At 40.0% G+C, this 18,679-nt stretch overlaps 2 protein-coding genes across 13 annotated transcripts in view; one reads left to right on the top strand and one right to left on the bottom strand.

Annotated features, from left to right (window-relative positions):
- Positions 1-8,142, top strand: part of LOC113645383 (gastricsin-like) — a 28,535-nt gene extending 20,393 nt beyond the window's left edge. The window contains exons 1-9 of one of the 3 annotated variants that reach the window (XM_027150917.2): positions 3,402-3,638; positions 3,759-3,879; positions 3,991-4,108; positions 4,700-4,818; positions 5,878-6,068; positions 6,443-6,559; positions 7,118-7,265; positions 7,675-7,773; positions 7,898-8,142. In XM_027150917.2, the coding sequence (XP_027006718.2) occupies positions 3,580-3,638; positions 3,759-3,879; positions 3,991-4,108; positions 4,700-4,818; positions 5,878-6,068; positions 6,443-6,559; positions 7,118-7,265; positions 7,675-7,773; positions 7,898-8,059 (1,134 nt within the window). In that variant the 5' untranslated portion in view covers positions 3,402-3,579 and the 3' untranslated portion in view covers positions 8,060-8,142. Of the gene's footprint in view, positions 1-2,737; positions 2,881-3,401; positions 3,639-3,758; positions 3,880-3,990; positions 4,109-4,699; positions 4,819-5,877; positions 6,069-6,442; positions 6,560-7,117; positions 7,266-7,674; positions 7,774-7,897 lie in introns of those variants that run through there. The other 2 variants (XM_047815153.1, XM_027150918.2) reach the window with 2 other exon arrangements.
- tns1b (tensin 1b) overlaps positions 1-18,679 on the bottom strand; it is a 230,586-nt gene that overhangs the window by 204,716 nt on the left and 7,191 nt on the right. The gene's annotated exons all lie outside the window — the stretch shown is intronic.

Here is an 18,679-nt window from a genome sequence, read left to right as displayed (position 1 = left end):
ATTCCTAACTATTATTTTCCTTGCTCAGAGTTGCTCTGAGATTGGTCCTGAATCACTCTTAAGCTAGGATTCCAAGTTTAAAAAAATGTAAGATAAATTAGGAGCTCTCTGAGATGATTCTTAGAATCTTTATGAATACGGGCCCTGGTCTTTGTCCAGAGCAGGATGTGCTGTGCCAACCTGCACAGAGTGCGTGAATGCAGTCTGCCCTGATGACTGATGTAAGAGACCATACTCATTTCCAGGCAGTGTGCCATGAGTGATAAGGGCCTTCCTAAACACACTGGGCCCATACAAGCCCATCCAAGAGGTGTCCATCAAAAGAGTCCTGCAACAGAAAAACGCTCCGGGTGTGGGACTCAAGGAGAGAAACAGCATACTTTAGATCTGTTGTGAAAAAACAGTCCTTGGACTTGATTTGTGACACAATAAGTACCCATGGGAAGGATGACAGCTGCCTGATCGGGGAACCAACTCACCTCGGGAGAGAATACTCCCATGCGCCCAATCTTAGGATCTTCTCTTGCCTGAAGGGCCTGCCTCTGAGCATGCAAGGAGGCTGGCCTGTTTATTATGAGCCAAGGTCAGGAAAGAATGGGAGGTTGTGACACAGGGGTGGTGCATGGCCTGATGTGAGAAAGAGAGCATCAAGCTTAAAGTGGACAATATTAGCTTGACTGTCAGGCCAATCCAAACTAAATTTGGCAACAGCATTTGTCGCAACCTAAAACAGCTCAGGGGAGGCTGTTCAATCACGATTCACCACGCCCACTTCAAGCTCCACCAACTCCAATGCAGACAGAATTATAACCTTGTTTGGATCAGAAGTAATCGCAGAGCTTATACAACAAAGTCCCTGCATGTTATGGTTAAATTTGTGCAAGCTATGAACCAAGAGTTTTGGGATCCTGAGAAAGGTCCTGAGAAGCATTTGTGGAGAGCCAACATGAAGGGCGAGCCAGCTCAGTCTTTCATCTCATACGACACAGCCAATTTGGTGGCCTCCTGTGCTCCCGAGCTACATGCAGACCTTGACAGCCCAACCTATTGCACTGAGCACTCCCCAGAGGCCGTAGGGTGGCGTCCAAAGCAGAGCTCAAAGCCTGGCTTACTGTGCTGAGCTCTCTCCAGAAGCCAACAGGGTGGCTTCCAGTGCTGAATTCTCTCCAGAGGCAGATGGAGCAGCCTCCAAAACAGAGCTCCAAGCCTTGTGCAGTGATGAGGCTGACAAGGTGGACTGCAACAAAGAACACTCTCCATAGGCTGACAGTTTGAGTTTTGAGCTTTCTCTGTGTGCAAACAGTGTGGCCTTTAGCACAGAGCTCCAAAGCACATTCACACTGGGTGGTTCTCTCCAGTCTCCAAGGCTGATGGCACAACCTCCAAAGCAGAGCTCTGAGCCCCGTTCCATGGCAAGGCTGATAGATTGGCCTCCATTCTCCCTGCAGACCTTCAAATGTCCTTCCACATTGAGGCTGACAGGGAGACCCACATCACAGAGTTCTCTCCAAAGGCCAAAAGGGTGGCATCAAGCACTGAGCTTACTCCAGGTGTGGATTGGCAGCTTCCACTTCTGAGCTCCCTCCAGAGGGAAACAGTGTGTTCTCCAGCACAGATCTCTCCGGGGCCTGACTAGGCAGCCTACAGCTTTGAGCTCTGTTCAACACAGATCCCTCTCCAGAGGCCAAAGTGGTGGCCTCAAGCATTGAGTTAGCCCCAAGAGCTAACATGACGGCCTCCAGTGTTGCACTTTCTCCAAGTCAGCTCCATTTACATTTACATTTACAGCATTTGGCAGACACCCTTATCCAGAGCGACGTACATAAGTGATTAAATCTCTAACATAGAATACATTAATGCTGGTTCACAAGGTTACATACTTAAGATACCATGAGTTTAAAACATTTGTTCAAAGTTACAATGAAAAGTGTCAAAGGTTTTTTTTTTTTTTAATGCAAAGGATAAGGAAAGAAGTGCTAGTTGAAATGTTTCCTGAATAAGTAGGTCTTCAACCGCCGCTTGAAAATAGCCAGTGACTCAGCTGTCCGGACCTCTAGAGGAAGTTCATTCCACCACCTTGGTGCCAGAACAGAGAAGAGTCTTGTAGTATACTTGCCTCTTAGCCTGAGAGATGGTGGAACCAGTCGAGCAGTGCTGGTAGATCGGAGGTTGCGGGGTGCAGTGCGAGGAATGATGAGGGCTTTGAGGTAAGAGGGAGCTGGTCTATTTTTGGCTTTGTAGGCCAGCATCAGTGTTTTGAATCGGATGCGTGCAGCTACCGGAAGCCAGTGGAGGGATCGCAGCAGCGGGGTGGTATGCGAGAACTTTGGCAGGTTGAAAACAAGCCGGGCAGCTGCATTTTGGATCATTTACAGAGGACGGATTGCGTTCATAGGTAGACCTGCCAGCAGTGCATTGCAGTAATCCAGTCTAGAAATGACAAGAGACTGAACAAGTACCTGAGCAGTCTGTGTGGACAAAAATGGCCGAATCCTTCTAATGTTGTAGAGAAGAAACCGAAGCCCAGTTCTAATGCTGAAGTCAGTGTGCCGACATCCCAGGCCCTGTTCGAAGCCAAGCAGGTGGTTGGTATTTTAGAACTGGTACCATAGAGGGGTCCCCATCACAAATCTCCCTCTCATGTATCAGTGCTGAGTGTGCAGCATACTGAGTCAGTCCTGTGTTTCCTTATTTAAACCATTGAGTGTTATAGTCACGAAGTGTTTGTTTAGTGTGACTTTGTTCACTGAGCCAGAGTTTGTTAGCCAGAGTTTTATGTTTAGCCCAGTTTAGTATCCAAAGTCCTTTCTGTTCCTGACCTTTGCCTGTGTTGGATTTCTGTTCCTGTGCAACACATGACAAATTGTTTATATCTTCAAGGTAAATGCTGATATAAAACCCATTTCTGTTCTCTGAGATGCCCCCATATACTTGTTAATATGCATGTAAAATTTGAAGGAGTTATTTTCAAACTCTAAAATCATGTAAGGTTATCCAAATAGAGGTAAAAACGTCTTTCATTCAAAGCCAACATTGTCCTGAAAAATTTTATATCAGACTTTTGGTGATAAAATAATATATTTATTTATACTGATTAAAAATGTCAGATAAGTCAATTTGCCAGTGTACTGGTAAGATTCCTCACTCAACTCTGAATATATGTTTATTTTGCCAAGGACATAGATAAGTCAGTGACCCAAATGTCATTCATTGGCATCAAATACTGTATAAAGCAAATCTTTAAGATAATAATTCCCACTGACTGTTGCATTTTCTGACAGTTTTGACATTGAGGCATTATCAGTTTTTATAATAAATGTCCAGAGAGCAGTCTGTAGTTACTGTGAATAAAAAATCCGCTTACATAATCAAAGATAAATACAACAAACAGATACGACAACAGGAAATCTGGCACAACATCTGTTTGAGAACTCCAAATAATACATTATTGTATTTTTTTTATTGTTGATTAAATCATAAAGTGCTCATGCAGATCGCTGCTGATAGATAAGGTCAGGTTATAAATGTGCTCGATTCAAGTGGCTGTTGTGTGTGTGAGGAAAAGAAACCTGCGAAGGTATGATGAGGTGTCTGATATTCGGTCTGCTATGTCTGGTTCTTACTGAGGGACTTGTCAGGTAAGAGAATGAGGGCCAAAGGGGGTTAATGGGGACCAGGATTAACACAATTTTTAAAAATTGAAATGACAGCACAGACTAGACAGATTCCTGATGTTATTTTATGCATGTTGTCTGCAGAGTTCCTCTTGTTAAAAAAGAGACCATAATGAAGGAAAGGGGTCTCCTCAAGGAAATGCTGAAGTACCCACAGTACAGATCTGATGATGGTTACAATGAGGGGCTAACCAACCAAAATGATGTAACTTTTACTAGTGATGGCTGTTATTATAGGTGCCTGTATACAGTATGTTGCTTGGGTTTTAATGATGTGCACAATTGTTTAAAAAATCCATATCTCTCTATTCTTCAGATGGCTTATTTTGGAAAGGTTGGTATTGGAAGCCCTCCACAGTACTTCTACCTACACTTTGACACCGGCTCCAGCAGTCTGTGGGTCAACTCCATCTACTGCAAAAGTTCTGCCTGCAGTGAGTACTATACACACCGAAGAACCTCAAACCACATGCATTGGCATCATATAACAATCAATATAAACACTTTGACAAAGGTAGTACAGTACCCTGCCTTCAAAGAAATGACACATTAAAAAAATTGAAAAATGTTTTATACATATTTGATTATTTTTCTGTTTATTTTTTAGACAATTAAAGAACAAGACAATGTACATTTAAGTGTATATTGTTACATTAGATTTTTAAATGTTTACACTGTAGACTCTCAAAGTAATTGAGAAATGTCATTGTTTCAACAATTACACACTTAATTTTTGTTTCCGTAAATTCAGTTCACTAAACATTCACTAATTTGCTGTGTAAGAAATAGATATCAAAACAACAACATATAAGAACAAGTGGGTTGATAAACCCTGTGATTTGATTTTACATCTGACCAATTAGAATTTCAAATTCTGTGGTATAATTGAGCTCCAATCCAATCCAATATGACCTGGTGCGAAAAAAAGGGAAGATGTATTCTAGTACTCTATTTGTAGTCCATTCTTATTTAGATTATATCTGCAGTACTGTTATCTACCTGTAAGTGCTCAATTTGTTTTCCAGAAAGTCATCCTCTCTTCGACCCGAGAAAGTCTTCCACATTCACCAGCCATCATAAAGCATTTTCAGAGAAGTATGGAACAGGCAGTGTAAAAGGATTCCTTGGCTACGACACAGTCAGTGTAAGTCTGCTCTAACAGTAGTCAAATCGTGTCTGATTCAGTTGCTACAGGTTTAGTGGTCTATATATTGCAATGGCCTTGATTTTCCTGATTCATGCAAGGTTGTTGTCTTTGATGTTAGTTGTTTTTCTAAGGTGGTACTAGTTTACAGTCACAGTCTTGTTACAGTCAAACTTCAAGCTCAGATCAGATTGTACTGGTTCTCTGTTACAGGATCAATATTCAAAACAACTTAACACTGAAGAACAAGCATTATAGAAATACACTTCATTATTAACCCCCCAAGAGTGTAATCACTCACATTACTGGCTCCTTCTCTACCACCCTTCTTCTCGTTTATAGATGGCACTTGTCCATGCCCTAGCTTTAGCTACTGCTATCTAACAAATTTGTTCCTCATCTCTACAAATGTTGGCTACTACTGACAGTACAACATGCAGAAAGCTAAAAGCTACAGTACATAACACAATGCAAATTGCCTTCATAAGCACAAAATCTATGTAGTGACAGATAAACTACAGTGATTGGTATATGGTTTCATGTTAGCTGTCATATTAAAGTTTAAAAGTTTAGACATGGGGTGACACGGTGGCTTAGTGGTTAGCACGTTCGCCTCACACTTTCAGGGTTGGGGGTTCGATTCCCGCCTCCGCCTTGTGTGTGGAGTTTGCATGTTCACCCCGTGCCTTGGGGGTTTCCTCTGGGTATGTAGTGTGAGACTGTGTGTGTGCAATGCGATGGGTTGGCACTCCGTCCAGGGTGTATCCTGCCTTGATGCCCGATGACGCCTGAGATAGGCACAGGCTCCCCGTGACCCGAGAAGTTCGGTTAAGCGGTAGAAAATGAAAGAAAGTTTAGACGTTCCTTTTAAAGCTAAAATATTCATGTTATGATTAAATTACAAATATATGACTAAAGAGAAATGTGGTGATGTATCGCTTGATGTGTTGCTTGAGTGAGCAGAAAGTAGAGATTTATTTTATAGCAACTGTATTTTGAAACACACTTCCCTACATTCCTACATTGCTCTTTGTTTGCTCTAACCTCCAACTCCTGTAGATGGGTCAGCTGGCTGTCAAAAAACAGCAGATCGGTTTAAGCACTTCAGAGCCTGGTAATCATTTTGCAAAGCCTCTTCATGATGGACTCATGGGTCTGGCCTTTATGTCTTCTAGTCAGCACACTATCATGGACACCATGATCGAAGAAGGTGTTATTGAGGAGCCGATCTTTGCTTTTTACTTGAGCAGGTAAAAATATGTGATTGTGTGGCAGAAAACCATACACCAACAACAAAATTGGGATATTTCATGTAAATATTATCTTGATCTTTATCGGTCTATCATTACACATTCTTGCTCTGTTCCCGATTCTGGGCAGTCAGTCAATATTCTGCACTTCTCCTGGATCAAATTGTATCTGAAATGAAACTAGAATAAGCACTTGCTGGGACCCATGGTGGAGTATAAATAAACTCTTGATGAACTCAAATGAAAAAAAGTAAAAAATAAATCAACCAGATGGGTTAAATACATTTCTGCTAAACATTTTCATGGTATTGATGTGAATTAATACATGCCAAGATGGATGTGCAACTAACACAGTTAATATACTTGCTAAACAGGGACTCTGAGAGTGGAAGTGAGGTCGTGTTTGGTGGAGTTGATCCATCTCATTACCAGGGTCAGATCAACTGGGTTCCTGTACAACAGAACAGCCACTGGCAGCTGGTCTTTGAAGGGTAGGTGTCTTCACAAGGTCTTCAACTTGTACAATGGGATAATATTCTCAATAAACACAGCAAAAATGACATCAAAGGAAGTTAGAATATCTGGAATATAGTCAGAATGATCTAGTATTTCATATTCAAAGATTTACAAGTAACCAAATGTAAGATTATTAAACATACAAGACATATGTGACTATGTTTAAGATTTTCTTGTTCTACTGACAGATTATTTTGCTAATTTTACACGTTCGTTGATAAAAAGAAGAAAATATTTGGTAATTGAATAATAAAATGTAAAATAAAATGTGAAATAAGCCTCGAAATAACTTTAATGATCGTTTAATAGTAAGGCGCATAATTGTACAAATTTCAAAATATTATTACCTGCTAAGTAGTGAAATAAACGTTAATTATAGCAATAGGAATGGATTTCAATTATAACTTTACTATATATACTTTCTATTCCCTCAATTATGTTGCTATTTTCACTTTGATCTACTTAAATCTGTTCAGAAAATAATAGCCGATAATACTGCAACTGTTTGATTATAAACTTTTTCCCTTTGTTAGTTTTGAGGTGAATCACCAGTCAACTGGATGGTGTGAAAATGGATGTACTGCTATTACAGACACAGGAACGTCAATGCTGGAGTGCCCACCACAATATGTAGACACTCTTCATCGAATGCTGGGAGCCAAACAGGACAGCAACGGCAACGTAAGCCAATTTTCATTTTTAATTTCAGAGGCTTTTTATTATTTATCTATTTTATATGTCAGTAAACTGTACACCAGATAGTATATAATGCTCACTAGTCAAGTTTATTGATCAAGGTCACTTTCACACAGGGCAGTTGAGTAAACAGAGCAGAGTTCATATGATAATTTGTTAAAATAAAAGCTGTTATGAGAACCAGAGACTACCTGGTGGTCTGAGTTCAGTTGCACTGAAACATTGCTCTGATTTCCATGAATGTGAATTGTATTTGGACCACAATTGTTCAGGAAGTAAAGTATTTTATTTGATAGTGACTAGGGACTAGAGACTTGCCACAGCACACATGCGGCACACAGAGGTTAAATAAAACAGTTTGAAAAGAAACTTTTAGTGTTTGTTATGCTTCCAGTATGTGTTCCACTGTGATGCCGTGAGCAACCTTCCAACATTGACATTCATTATGAACGGAGCTCATTTGCATTTGCCGGGTACTGCTTATGTGCTTCAGGTAAGAGTGGATGTAACTCATCTAAAAAATAACTGATCTGTAAAAGTAACTGTTATATAAAATATTAAAACGTGTAAAGGGACAAAATGCAAAATGACACGTGTTATTTTTTGTAATGAAACAGGAAAAAAATTCTCAATCCCACTGCCAGAGTGGCATAAAGGCAGCACATGATAAGTTCAGGAACGGACATCCTTACTGGATCCTGGGTGATGTCTTCCTCAGGCAGTTCTACTCTGTGTTTGACCAGGGAAATGCTAGAGTGGGATTTGCAACCTTAGCATAGAGTTATCCCTTCTGAATCATCATGAAGTCATGATTTTATTATTCATGAGTTTAAAAAGAATAAATGCATCCTTAAATGTCTAAGACTTGCTTGTCGCCTTTTCATTCTTTTTAATTAATGTCATATTTTTAAGACTGTAAATATCACGTATATTAACAATGTGTGCTTTTCTTTTCTTTTTATCAAACAGAATGTATTAATTTTAACACATCATTAAAGCATTAATGTAATACAATATTTATACATAATATATTAGTAAGATTCTTAAGTAATATTCCTAAACTTCTTCCACTAATCCACATATATTTTTATCCATAGCATGACAAAAACTAATCCATAAACAGAGCTGAAAGGTAGGCAATACATTTTACTTGTTCAACACCATAGCTGAACATGAGAGTTGTATTGCTACAGTAGCTGGTATAGTATGCTAAGGTATATTATAGCAGTAGACTATTGTGCACCTGTCATGCTAAAATTTCAACATTAAGGCCTTATTTATTTATTTATTTATTTATTTATTTATTTATTTATTTAAAGTAAGACTTGTCTACATGAGTTGAAACAAAGCTTATATTTAATTTGTAGGGCAGCAGCTGAACTTTTATTAGTTTAACCATCTTGAAATATTTTACAGTGTACAGCAAGCCAAATGAAGCAGTTTGGTCCAAAGGCCTTCCAATCAATTAACAATCAATACCTCATTTAAGGCAAGATAAGAATAAATATGTAAATTGAAGCATGAAGAAACAATGGCAATTTATTTCCAGGTTATTGATTAGTTTTGAGCCTCTGTGCTGTTCATTTTAAATATAAAGCATGTTATGTTAGCTGAGAGATAGAGTCTATCAGACAGGTAGATGACTGTGATGACATTTTCTGTGTTTGTGTGTGTGTGAGAGAGAGAGAGAGAGAGAGAGAGAGAGAGAGAGAGAGAGAGAGAGAGAGAGAGAGAGAGAGAGAGAGAGAGAGAGAGAGAGAGAACAGTCTGTAATTACTGTGGTGTCCTACACTGACCCTGGAACAGGATTAAACATCTGCTTTCACCACCTTTATCTGTGTCACTCCACACATCAGCCTACACACTTCACACCAACTGCTACTACATTTAGCTCACAACTCTTGGGTCATTCTCCTGAGAAAGCATCAAAGTTCTAATTTCAGGACTGTTTTCCTCTTTTATATCATAACACCTTAAATTACATTCACGGTACAACTTGTCTTAGATCATCCTGAGATTTGAGATCATGACAATCCTGAGGCGGTAACTGTCTGTACACGAATTGGGAGACACAAAGAAAGTATGCCATATATTGTAAATACCTCAGGGTGATCTTATTAAACCATATCTTTATGAATTCATTCCATGGCAGAAAGACAAGATACACAACAATGTCTAAAAATCTAGCTTTGTAGGTAAAGCCAGGACAAGCTGAAATTCCTCAAAGGCTCCTGTAAAAAGAGAAAAAGAGACAGGGGAGGGACATCACTTGGATGTTTTGACGTTCCGGGGAAGCATGTTGGAACGACAAAAGACGGAATGTAGTTTTTCAGTTCTTCATTTAGTTTGCTTCATCCTGAGAGGTCATTCATGTCTTGTTTGGCCTGTAGCATAGAGCCGTGGCATAGCCAGACTTCATACAAACACATTCCTGGTACTGGGTGTGTTTGAGGAGGACAAAAATACATTGTGAAAAATCTTTCCCTGCTCCCAAGAAAAATCTACCAGTTTATAGTCAGTGAGTCTGAAAGCAATGCAGATTTAAAATATTGTTTATTTCTTGCAGATGTGCTGTTATAGGAAAATAGCCTAGGGTAGAGTACAGTAGGTGCTATTATCATCTAAACTGTCATTACTTTCCAATAGCAGAAGTGTTTTATTCCTCTTATACAGACATTTGCAGATTAAATGGATTTCTGTTTTAATGAATGACACTTTTGAACATTTATTTAACCATTTATTGTTACATTCCCTCAACAAGCTTTCTTTTTCCCTTCGATTCGAGTAAAAAAAGACACAAAATGTTACAGAGAAACCAGAAAGCTTAAAATCCTCAGTCCTTAAGACTTTCCAATTAGAAAAAAACAATAATAATAAAAGTGTCTCCTCTCAGGCATACAGTATGGTCAGGCTCAGTAGATTCAGATATTACATACATGCAGTATAACAGATATTCCACACCCAAGTGCCAGCTGCATTGCTTATTAAGTACAACTGTCCTTCGCTTTACAGATTGTTATAACCAACTGTTGCCAAGGACAAGCTTATTATAACCAATTGTGTGTACTTGATATAAAAAAGCACTAAACATTATCCACCTATTACTTTTCTATGCCATTTTTCCTATGCAGGGTCATAGGGGTTTCACGGCTGTCAGGGCACAAGGCACAAGGCTGACATCCTGTCCAGCATGTCAACCCATCGCAGGGCACAATCATACACACACTCACACACCCAGTCACACACAACAGACAATTTAGAGAGCCCAATCAGTCTAGAACACTTGCATTTGGTTCTGAGGGAAGAAACCTAAGCACCTAAGCAGAAAGTAAGATTTATACTCACATTTATTGCTTGTGCTCCAGGAGATGTTTGAAGGTGGCACTGGCATTAAAATAGCAAAGCAAAATGATTGTTATAGTGATATATATATATATATGGATATATGGTATCCTCCAGATATTAAGGGTTTTTTGCTCAAGTAATATTGATCAAGCACAAATAAGATGAGCTTGAATAAAGTCACTTCAAGTACATAAATACTTCTGTTTTAGGTGACTATTGTTAGTGTGAGGAACTGAGGTGTATTGACGCATGATGTGGTGTCTTATACAGTACTAATTTATGTCTGGTCGGCATTCACCGAAAGACTGATAATATAAGAAAAAAGAGGCTGCGAATGCAAGGGCCATTAGTATCTCATTAAGGATATTTTGAATTATGCACAGTACATTTCAGGGCATGTTTTCACAAAAGACCTGGTCAACTAACTGAATGTAAGTTTAATAATGACAGAAAATGAAGGACAAATCACCTCATATTTTTGTTATGAATTTAACCAGTTTTTATAAAGCTGCCCAGGTGTCTGGCTGCTTTTTCTTAACAACATGCACCTGCACATTTAATACAGGATTGAGTGAAACTTCACCTGACCTACATACTTCAACTCTCAGAAGTGTGTGTGTGTGTGTGTGTGTGTGTGTGTGTGTGTGTGTGTGTGTGTGTGTGTGTGTGTGTGTGTGTGTGTGTGTGTGTGTGTGTGTGTGTGTGTGTGGTCTTCCATCAGCTCATGATTCCTATCACTGTCATTCACAGCTGGCCTAATTTGGAAAGACTGGTGTAGTAAACCCTCCGAAGTACTTTGGTGTCCATGTTGACACCACGCTCCAGCACTTTCTGGGTCAACTCTGCCTATTACTAGAATAGAGCCTGCTGTGAGTAACATAAAAGATGCAGCAACAATGATAGTTATTTGAAAAATTTTCAAGAACCATGTAATGAGAAACCTCTAGAATGCCACAATTGACAGACTAGCTTTTAAGAACAATGCATCACTTGTTCTCTGGTATAAACTAGGATTAAAAGTATAGTCTGAGGCACTAAATAAATTATGCTGTGTTATGTAGTGAATGTAAAGTATGTCTTGGAGTTCAATGGCATTTAGGCCAGATGTTAACCAAAGCCAGACAGTCTTCATATGATTAAGGTCTCCAGCTAAATTTACTCATGTACATGCCTATATGCCTGGATCTGGATAACAATAGAATAAGTTCTTAATTATCCATAAAACACTTGTGCATACCCGTTGAATTTTACTGAACTAAATTTAGTCTCAAACCCACAAAGCATCTGCTATATGCTCACAAAGCACTTATTAGGAGCTCCTCACAAATATTGGTTAGGGCCTCCCTTTGCACCTGAAACAGATTCAATTCATTGTGGCATAGATCCACAAGATGTTGGAAATATTCTTTTGAGATTCTGGTTGAGATTATTATATCACGCAATCGCTGCAGGTTTTTCAGGAGCACTCTCATGCTTTGTGTCACTCATTCTACCACATCCCAAAGGTGTTCTATTCTATTCAGATATGGTGACTGGAAAGGCCACTGAAGAACACTCAGAGTCATGTTCTGAAGCCAGTTTAAGACAACTTTTGCTTTGTCACATGGTGCATTAACGAAGAGTGAAGATGCATGAATTGCAGCCCTGAAGGGATGCACAGGGTTAACAACAATACTCAAATAGGCTGTGACATTTGAAAAATGATTTATTGGTATTAAAATGACCAAAGTATATTTTGGCCCAATCCATTACACCACCTCCATCAGCCTGGACCGTTGACGCAAGGCAGGTTGGGTCTATGATTCTATGCTGTCTCTAGCACCTGTGTACAAAATTCTGACTCTACCATCTTTGTGCCTCAGTATAAATGAACATCCAGTAGCCCAGGCTGCAACAGCAAATCTGCCTCTAAGTTTGAAATATTGTGCACTGGGCAAAACTTTTACTACTCACCACAATAGTAAAAGGGGGTTATCTGAATTATTGTACTGCAGCCTTTCTGCTTTCAGCTCCAACCAGTCTAGCACTTCTCTGTTGAACCCTCTCATCTCCGTCAGCAGATCTGCCACTCACTGGATGTTTTTTTTTTTTTCTATAGCATCATTCTGAGACTGTTGGGTGTCTAAGTGTCTGGAGATTAGCAGTTAAAGAAATATTTAAAAACAGCCAGTCTGGCACCAACAATCATGCCATAATCAAAATCACTGAGACCACATTTTTCCCCATTCTGGTGGTTGATGTGAACATTACCTGAAGCTGCTTACCTGTACCTGCATGCTTTTATGCAATACACTGCTGCCAAATAACTGGCTAATTAGACAAATTTATGAATGTGTAGGTGTAGGTGTTCCTAATAAAGTGCTCTGTGAGGGTATATTACAGATTTAGCTAAGCACAAGGTTCCATGTATACTGCAGGTGTAATGCAATAGTCCTATAAGTATCTCTTTTCTGTCCTCCAAATATCCATATATTTATCTGTATGTGTATTTATTATTGAATATGAATCCTACCACAAGAAATTATTATTTCTCTTACAGGAAAAAGCTTGAGAAAAAAAAATATGTGATAATTTTGGCTACATCAGTTCAACATTAGCTCCATCAATCAGTTGCATCTTAACCTTCACTCTCTGCTCTTATTTAAATGCTATCAAAACGTTTAGCCTCTAGGTGTTCGAGAGAGTAAATGAAACACCCCTGCATGCTTTCCAAGAATCTACAGTAAAAGTCTGTGGTTGGGCATTTGCACTGTCGGGCAAATGACCTCTTCCTATATGATAGGAAGCAGGTCTTTGTTATATTCTTTGATGAACAAAACTCTTTTATTCTTTTCTGCATTTCATATTATTAGACTAAAGTCACCTTTCTCTTACAGTAAGGCATCTGTTCAACAAAACAGATTCCCACATGTACTAAAGGGACAATAAATCTTTCTCAAAAAGTGTCACTGGCTACAATGCGATTCCAAAAAAATATTTTTTACTTTTTAAATCCTCACTGAGTAAATATGCCATAGAAGTAAATAAGTCAGTGTAAATGAACATTTCCTCAGATGAGCAATACCACGGTCAAAAATAAAATAAAATAGTAAATATGAAAGCTCTTTCCTCCACGCAAGGAGATCAGACTATTTTTGACATACTCACCAAGAAAGGTCTGATTAAGGAACCTGTCTTTACCTTATACCCAAATGGTTGAAAAAATGCATTTTTACATATTCTATGGAGCTCTATAGAGCCACTGATTCATTCTAATAGGACATCACAATGCCACCAGTTATTATTAAAGTTATTACTTCAATTTTTCACTAATTGCTTTGTTGTGGCCGCAAGATTTCAATGCCATTGCCACAAGACAAGCAAATGTATTCCTCTGGCTATGTCACACATAGATTCCAGTTGTTTGTCAGGAATGATGATAATGTCTATTCACATTAGGTGGCTTAAGGTGGCATGGCTCATGTTCGGTCCACTTCTTTTAGTATTGTCTACGGGGTTAACTTCATGCGTTTTCTGTGATCTGATAGCTATCCGATGGTAAAAAGACCAGGTCTAAATGCCCTCCGAAACGGTTTCGAGACGGATATAAATCCGATCGCTCAAACCACTACAGGAGGTGGTCTGGGACGCATTTCAGATGAAACTGGACAGGTGTAAATGAATGTGGTTTTTCAAGCCACATACATCAGCGCTATACTCCTCCCAAACGGAAATACGTCCCTAGCAGGTGACTCGGGGGTCATGCATGCATGTTTTCCCACAGGTGCTGGCTCCGATCTTTCACCCAGGTGTCACGTTGGGTCTTAAAATGCACTGCTGCCGCAAGCGAAAATGCAGCAAACAGTAATTGCTATTTTTAGTAGCAACCGCATACACCAAAGCGAGTTCCATTTCAATTACCCCAGAAATGAGGTAAAATATATTTGCACATTGGGCGGGAGTAGAAAGATCAGATTGATATCCGATTCGCCAAGACGCATTTATGTGGCCTAATGTAAATGGAACAGTTTTAACAAATCAGGTAGCTATCGGATCAGAGAAAACACATGAAGTGACCAGGTGTAAAAAGGCCATAAAGCTCTGTGTTCACACATGCTAATGGCTCGGATAGGACACGTAATGAAAGGAATATGCACCAGCAAGTCCATATAAGGGAATCTACATCACATTACTCCAGCTTCCTTTTGTTTGAAGGAAGCGCGGGTGAATGCCCGGAGTGTGGCAAGTGACGCGTCTCCTTCCCTTCTCAGGGAACCGGGTTACATATGCAACCTGGTGTAGTTCCCTTTCGAGGGATCTCAATGCTGCTTCAAGGCTGATGCTGTGGGAACGTCAATACCCACACCACCACCACACACGATTCGATGACTGTGCCAGAGGCCACGAGAGAACACAAGCAGTCTTGGAACAGAACATGGTGAAGGTGTGCAGAGAGGCCCAAACTTCCACAGCACAAATTATTTTGTACTGTGGGAAACACCCCTGGCCAGGGTACTGGACGAGGCGATCTTGTTCTTAAAAGCTTAAAAGCACGAGCCTCATCACCTGCCATGACAAAAAGTCTGCATCCTGATTTACATGCCATAGGATGAAAATCACTCTCAGTGAAAGAAACCTGGTCTATGCCCAGAGCAGAATCTAGAACCATAACCAGAGCCTGCCTAGTGATGACAAATCTAAGGTCCTCTCTCACCTGACAGGTCTGGACCTGGGCACACTAAATGGCCTCCCTAGCCTTTAACGGGGCCCGATGTGGATAGAAGATCCCAGGCACATTAATGCACAAAAATTCCCTAAACTCTACTGACTGGCGCTTCACGTACTGGTGCCTGCCAAGGACAGCACACACTGCTTCGTCAAACTAGCCCCAAGGCAAAATCAAGGCATCCAGAAGAAAGGAACTAACCCTTTCCATGATCCCTGTTACAATAAGCCTCAGGTTCCACTCTGTGGCAACTAGCACAGCCATGGCATGGGCCATCTTTCGGACGTCAAGCTCTTTTAACAGGTCAGCCTGGTAGGCTTGCATGACCACCATGGTGTGCAAGGGGACAGAGATTGCCACGCAATCTCCTGAATCCAAAACTGAGAGATCGGCATCAGGGCAGAGGGCAAGAAAAATGAACTGACTGCGAACCCCATCCTCAAAGTCGTCGCACCTCCTTGGCGGACCTGGGACCTGAACCATGAGGCGCAGACGCTTAGGAAAATGCAATAGCATAATGCTTTGTAAAATTTACAGAAGTGAGCTAACTGGCAGAATTGAGTAAAATCTAATGTCTTTAAGGTTAGATGCACTTCGTTTTCTGTGATGCTTTTCTGTTTATCATGTTTCTGGCTATGCAACTGATAGAAGATCAGTAGCGGCTAAAATATTTTAACCAACCATTCTGTTCAAAATTCAATGTCTTGAAGTGAGCATGGACTGAGGTTTTTGACCTGTATCCCCATGATCTTATGTATTGTGCTGCTGCCACAGAATTGGTTGATTAGATGTATAGGTGTACTTTATAAGCTGAAGAAATGTCAAAAGTTGTAATTCAGGTGATTGATGTCTGCATTACATTACCTGTTTTAGAGTTTTCTCATAGTTCTCTGAGACCTAATAAATAAACAGTTCCTTTTCCCAAGAGTTTAGATACTGTATGTGCAAGACAATCCATTCACCAACAGTATGAACAGGTTGGAAAAACTGATCTGTCTCAGCTTGTTGCAACATTTGGTGTTAAATGGAAAGCAAAAAAAAAAGTCAGAAGCTTTCTTCCTCTGTGTATTCAGAGTAAATGCAGCATGTCAAAGAGGGGATTTATTACCACCCTGGAGAAAAGACAACCTTCTCCCAAACACGAAAACACTAATGTCCGACAAGGACAGTGCAATATGTCTGGGTTTTTTTGTACCACTAATTACTCTCCTTTTCCTCTGAGAAGCGACACAAGAGACAGATGATCAGAAAAGAAAACAAAGCCATGTATCAGACAAAATGTGATTCACCCTATGAGGCTGCTGCTTCCTGTCCATCTCTGTGATGAGCTTGGAGAAGTGACAAAGACCGAAGAGTCTTCATAGGAGTTTCTGGTTGCCAAGTGCAAAAGAGACGATTTTTTTGCCAAGTATTATTAAACAGACATCCCCAGTAGAAAAGTGTCAACAGAAAGGCAACATAAAGGCCACATTCATCAGCACACAAAGGCACAGAGCTGGACGGAAGCAGCTAAAATGAGCATATTATGTCCATCCTATGCTCATGAAACAGACTAAAGCCAAAGGTGTTTAAGCAGACCAGCCCTTTTTGTCTTACATAAAGAATGCATACAACCGTAACTCTGGGAAAATACAGTGGCCCTCATGCTTAATCTGTCATGCACACTGCGATTTTGTCCTCAAAGCCCAGGCTGCTGAATTAAAGTAGCATTAAGTGACTGCAGTAATGTCTTTTGTACCCCATTATTTTCTGTTGACAGAGGCTTTGAGAAAGGGGTTCTGCATCAGTGGCTCTGCAATGTCACGAAAGCAAACTCCTGAAAGGCCTATCCCATTCATGGAACTGCTGCCTTAGACATTCCGTTGAGCAACCACCCCAAAACTGAGCATGGAGGTCATTCTTGCCTTTTTGGGGTGAGAGAAAGTTAATATGTTAATCTATACCTAAAATTTCAACATCACTTTAAATATCAGATAATCATGACTGTTAGACGGCCTGTAATCTTCCGTGACTCGAGTCAAGAGCTGTCACTGTCAAGAGTTGGGAAAATGAAATCTACTGTCTGACTTGAAACTTGATGCGCACAGTTTTTTGTGCTATCGTTCACACCACTTACTGTAGTCTCTGTACAGCTTAAACCTCTGTAATATGTAACTGTAGGCAAAAATCATTCCTTCTTCTCTGAAATGCAGCAGCAGCTTAAAGGATTTAATAGATGAGTTAATGAAAGAGTATCTCATTTCTATTCTACTGTAACTTCCTTTTCTTCCAGAATGGACATGGTGACACACAGTGGATTTGAATTTCCTTTTACAATAGAACTCTAGAAGGAAGTAAGACTAACCTGGAACTGAAGAAAGAAATAGGTACAGAAGACATTTAGATCAACATTCCAACACAAACAGACTCTTGTTTTGTCTTCGTCTCAATCCTGGAAGCCTGAAAAGCAGACTTTTCATCTAAGCTCTGGATCATATTCTAAGTATCTTCTCCTCTTTGCGCTCTGTTCAAACAACTAACTACACATATTTTGGGTCAAATGTCTAAACAACACATCTGTTCCTGTATCAAATGTCCAGTTTGTTCATGTTCTTTCTGAGCTGCCTCTTTTTCAATGACTCTATATATAAGGAAAACAAACAAAAAACTGCCCTATTCAGCCTCTGAATACTTCACAAAAAGACAAGAGGCATTTGTCATACATATGATATACATTATTTTACTTATTTGGACAAGTAAATGATTCAGGGATTTAAACACTGACAATAATAACCATGCTTGTATGTTTGCCTTGAAAGCTGATAGGAACACAAAGGGAAGTTATCCAGTGTCGATGATGCATGATTGACATAGGTATTTTTCCACATTTTCTTGCAGATACCAGTTGGAGAGGTAGATAGCTTGATGTTGATCAGCTATGTTACTTTGTTAAAATAATGCTAATTTCCATTAGCTCTTTTAGCCAGATCTCACTCTCACTCTCTTTCATTTTCTACCGTTTATCCGAACTACCTCGGGTCATGGGGAGCCCATCAAGGCAGGATACACCCTGGACAGAGTGCCAACCCATCGCAGGGCACACACACACACACACACTCTCATTCACTCACACACACACTCACACACAACGGACAATTTTCCAGAGATGCCAATCAAACTACCATGCATGTCTTTGGACCGGGGAGGAAACTGGAGTACCCGGAGGAAACCCCCGAGGCACGGGGAGAAGGCGCACACACAAGGCGGAGGCAGGAATCGAACCCCAGCCAGATCTCATAACATTTTAGTTATTTCTTACTTCAAGACAAATGTTTAAAATCAATACATTACAGTAATATTGTATATGAAA

Source organism: Tachysurus fulvidraco, chromosome 6 (genome assembly GCF_022655615.1).
Source record: "Tachysurus fulvidraco isolate hzauxx_2018 chromosome 6, HZAU_PFXX_2.0, whole genome shotgun sequence".
Taxonomy (NCBI): domain Eukaryota; kingdom Metazoa; phylum Chordata; class Actinopteri; order Siluriformes; family Bagridae; genus Tachysurus; species Tachysurus fulvidraco.
Note: the sequence above shows the minus strand (reverse complement) of the source record. Positions and strands in the feature narration are given on the sequence as shown.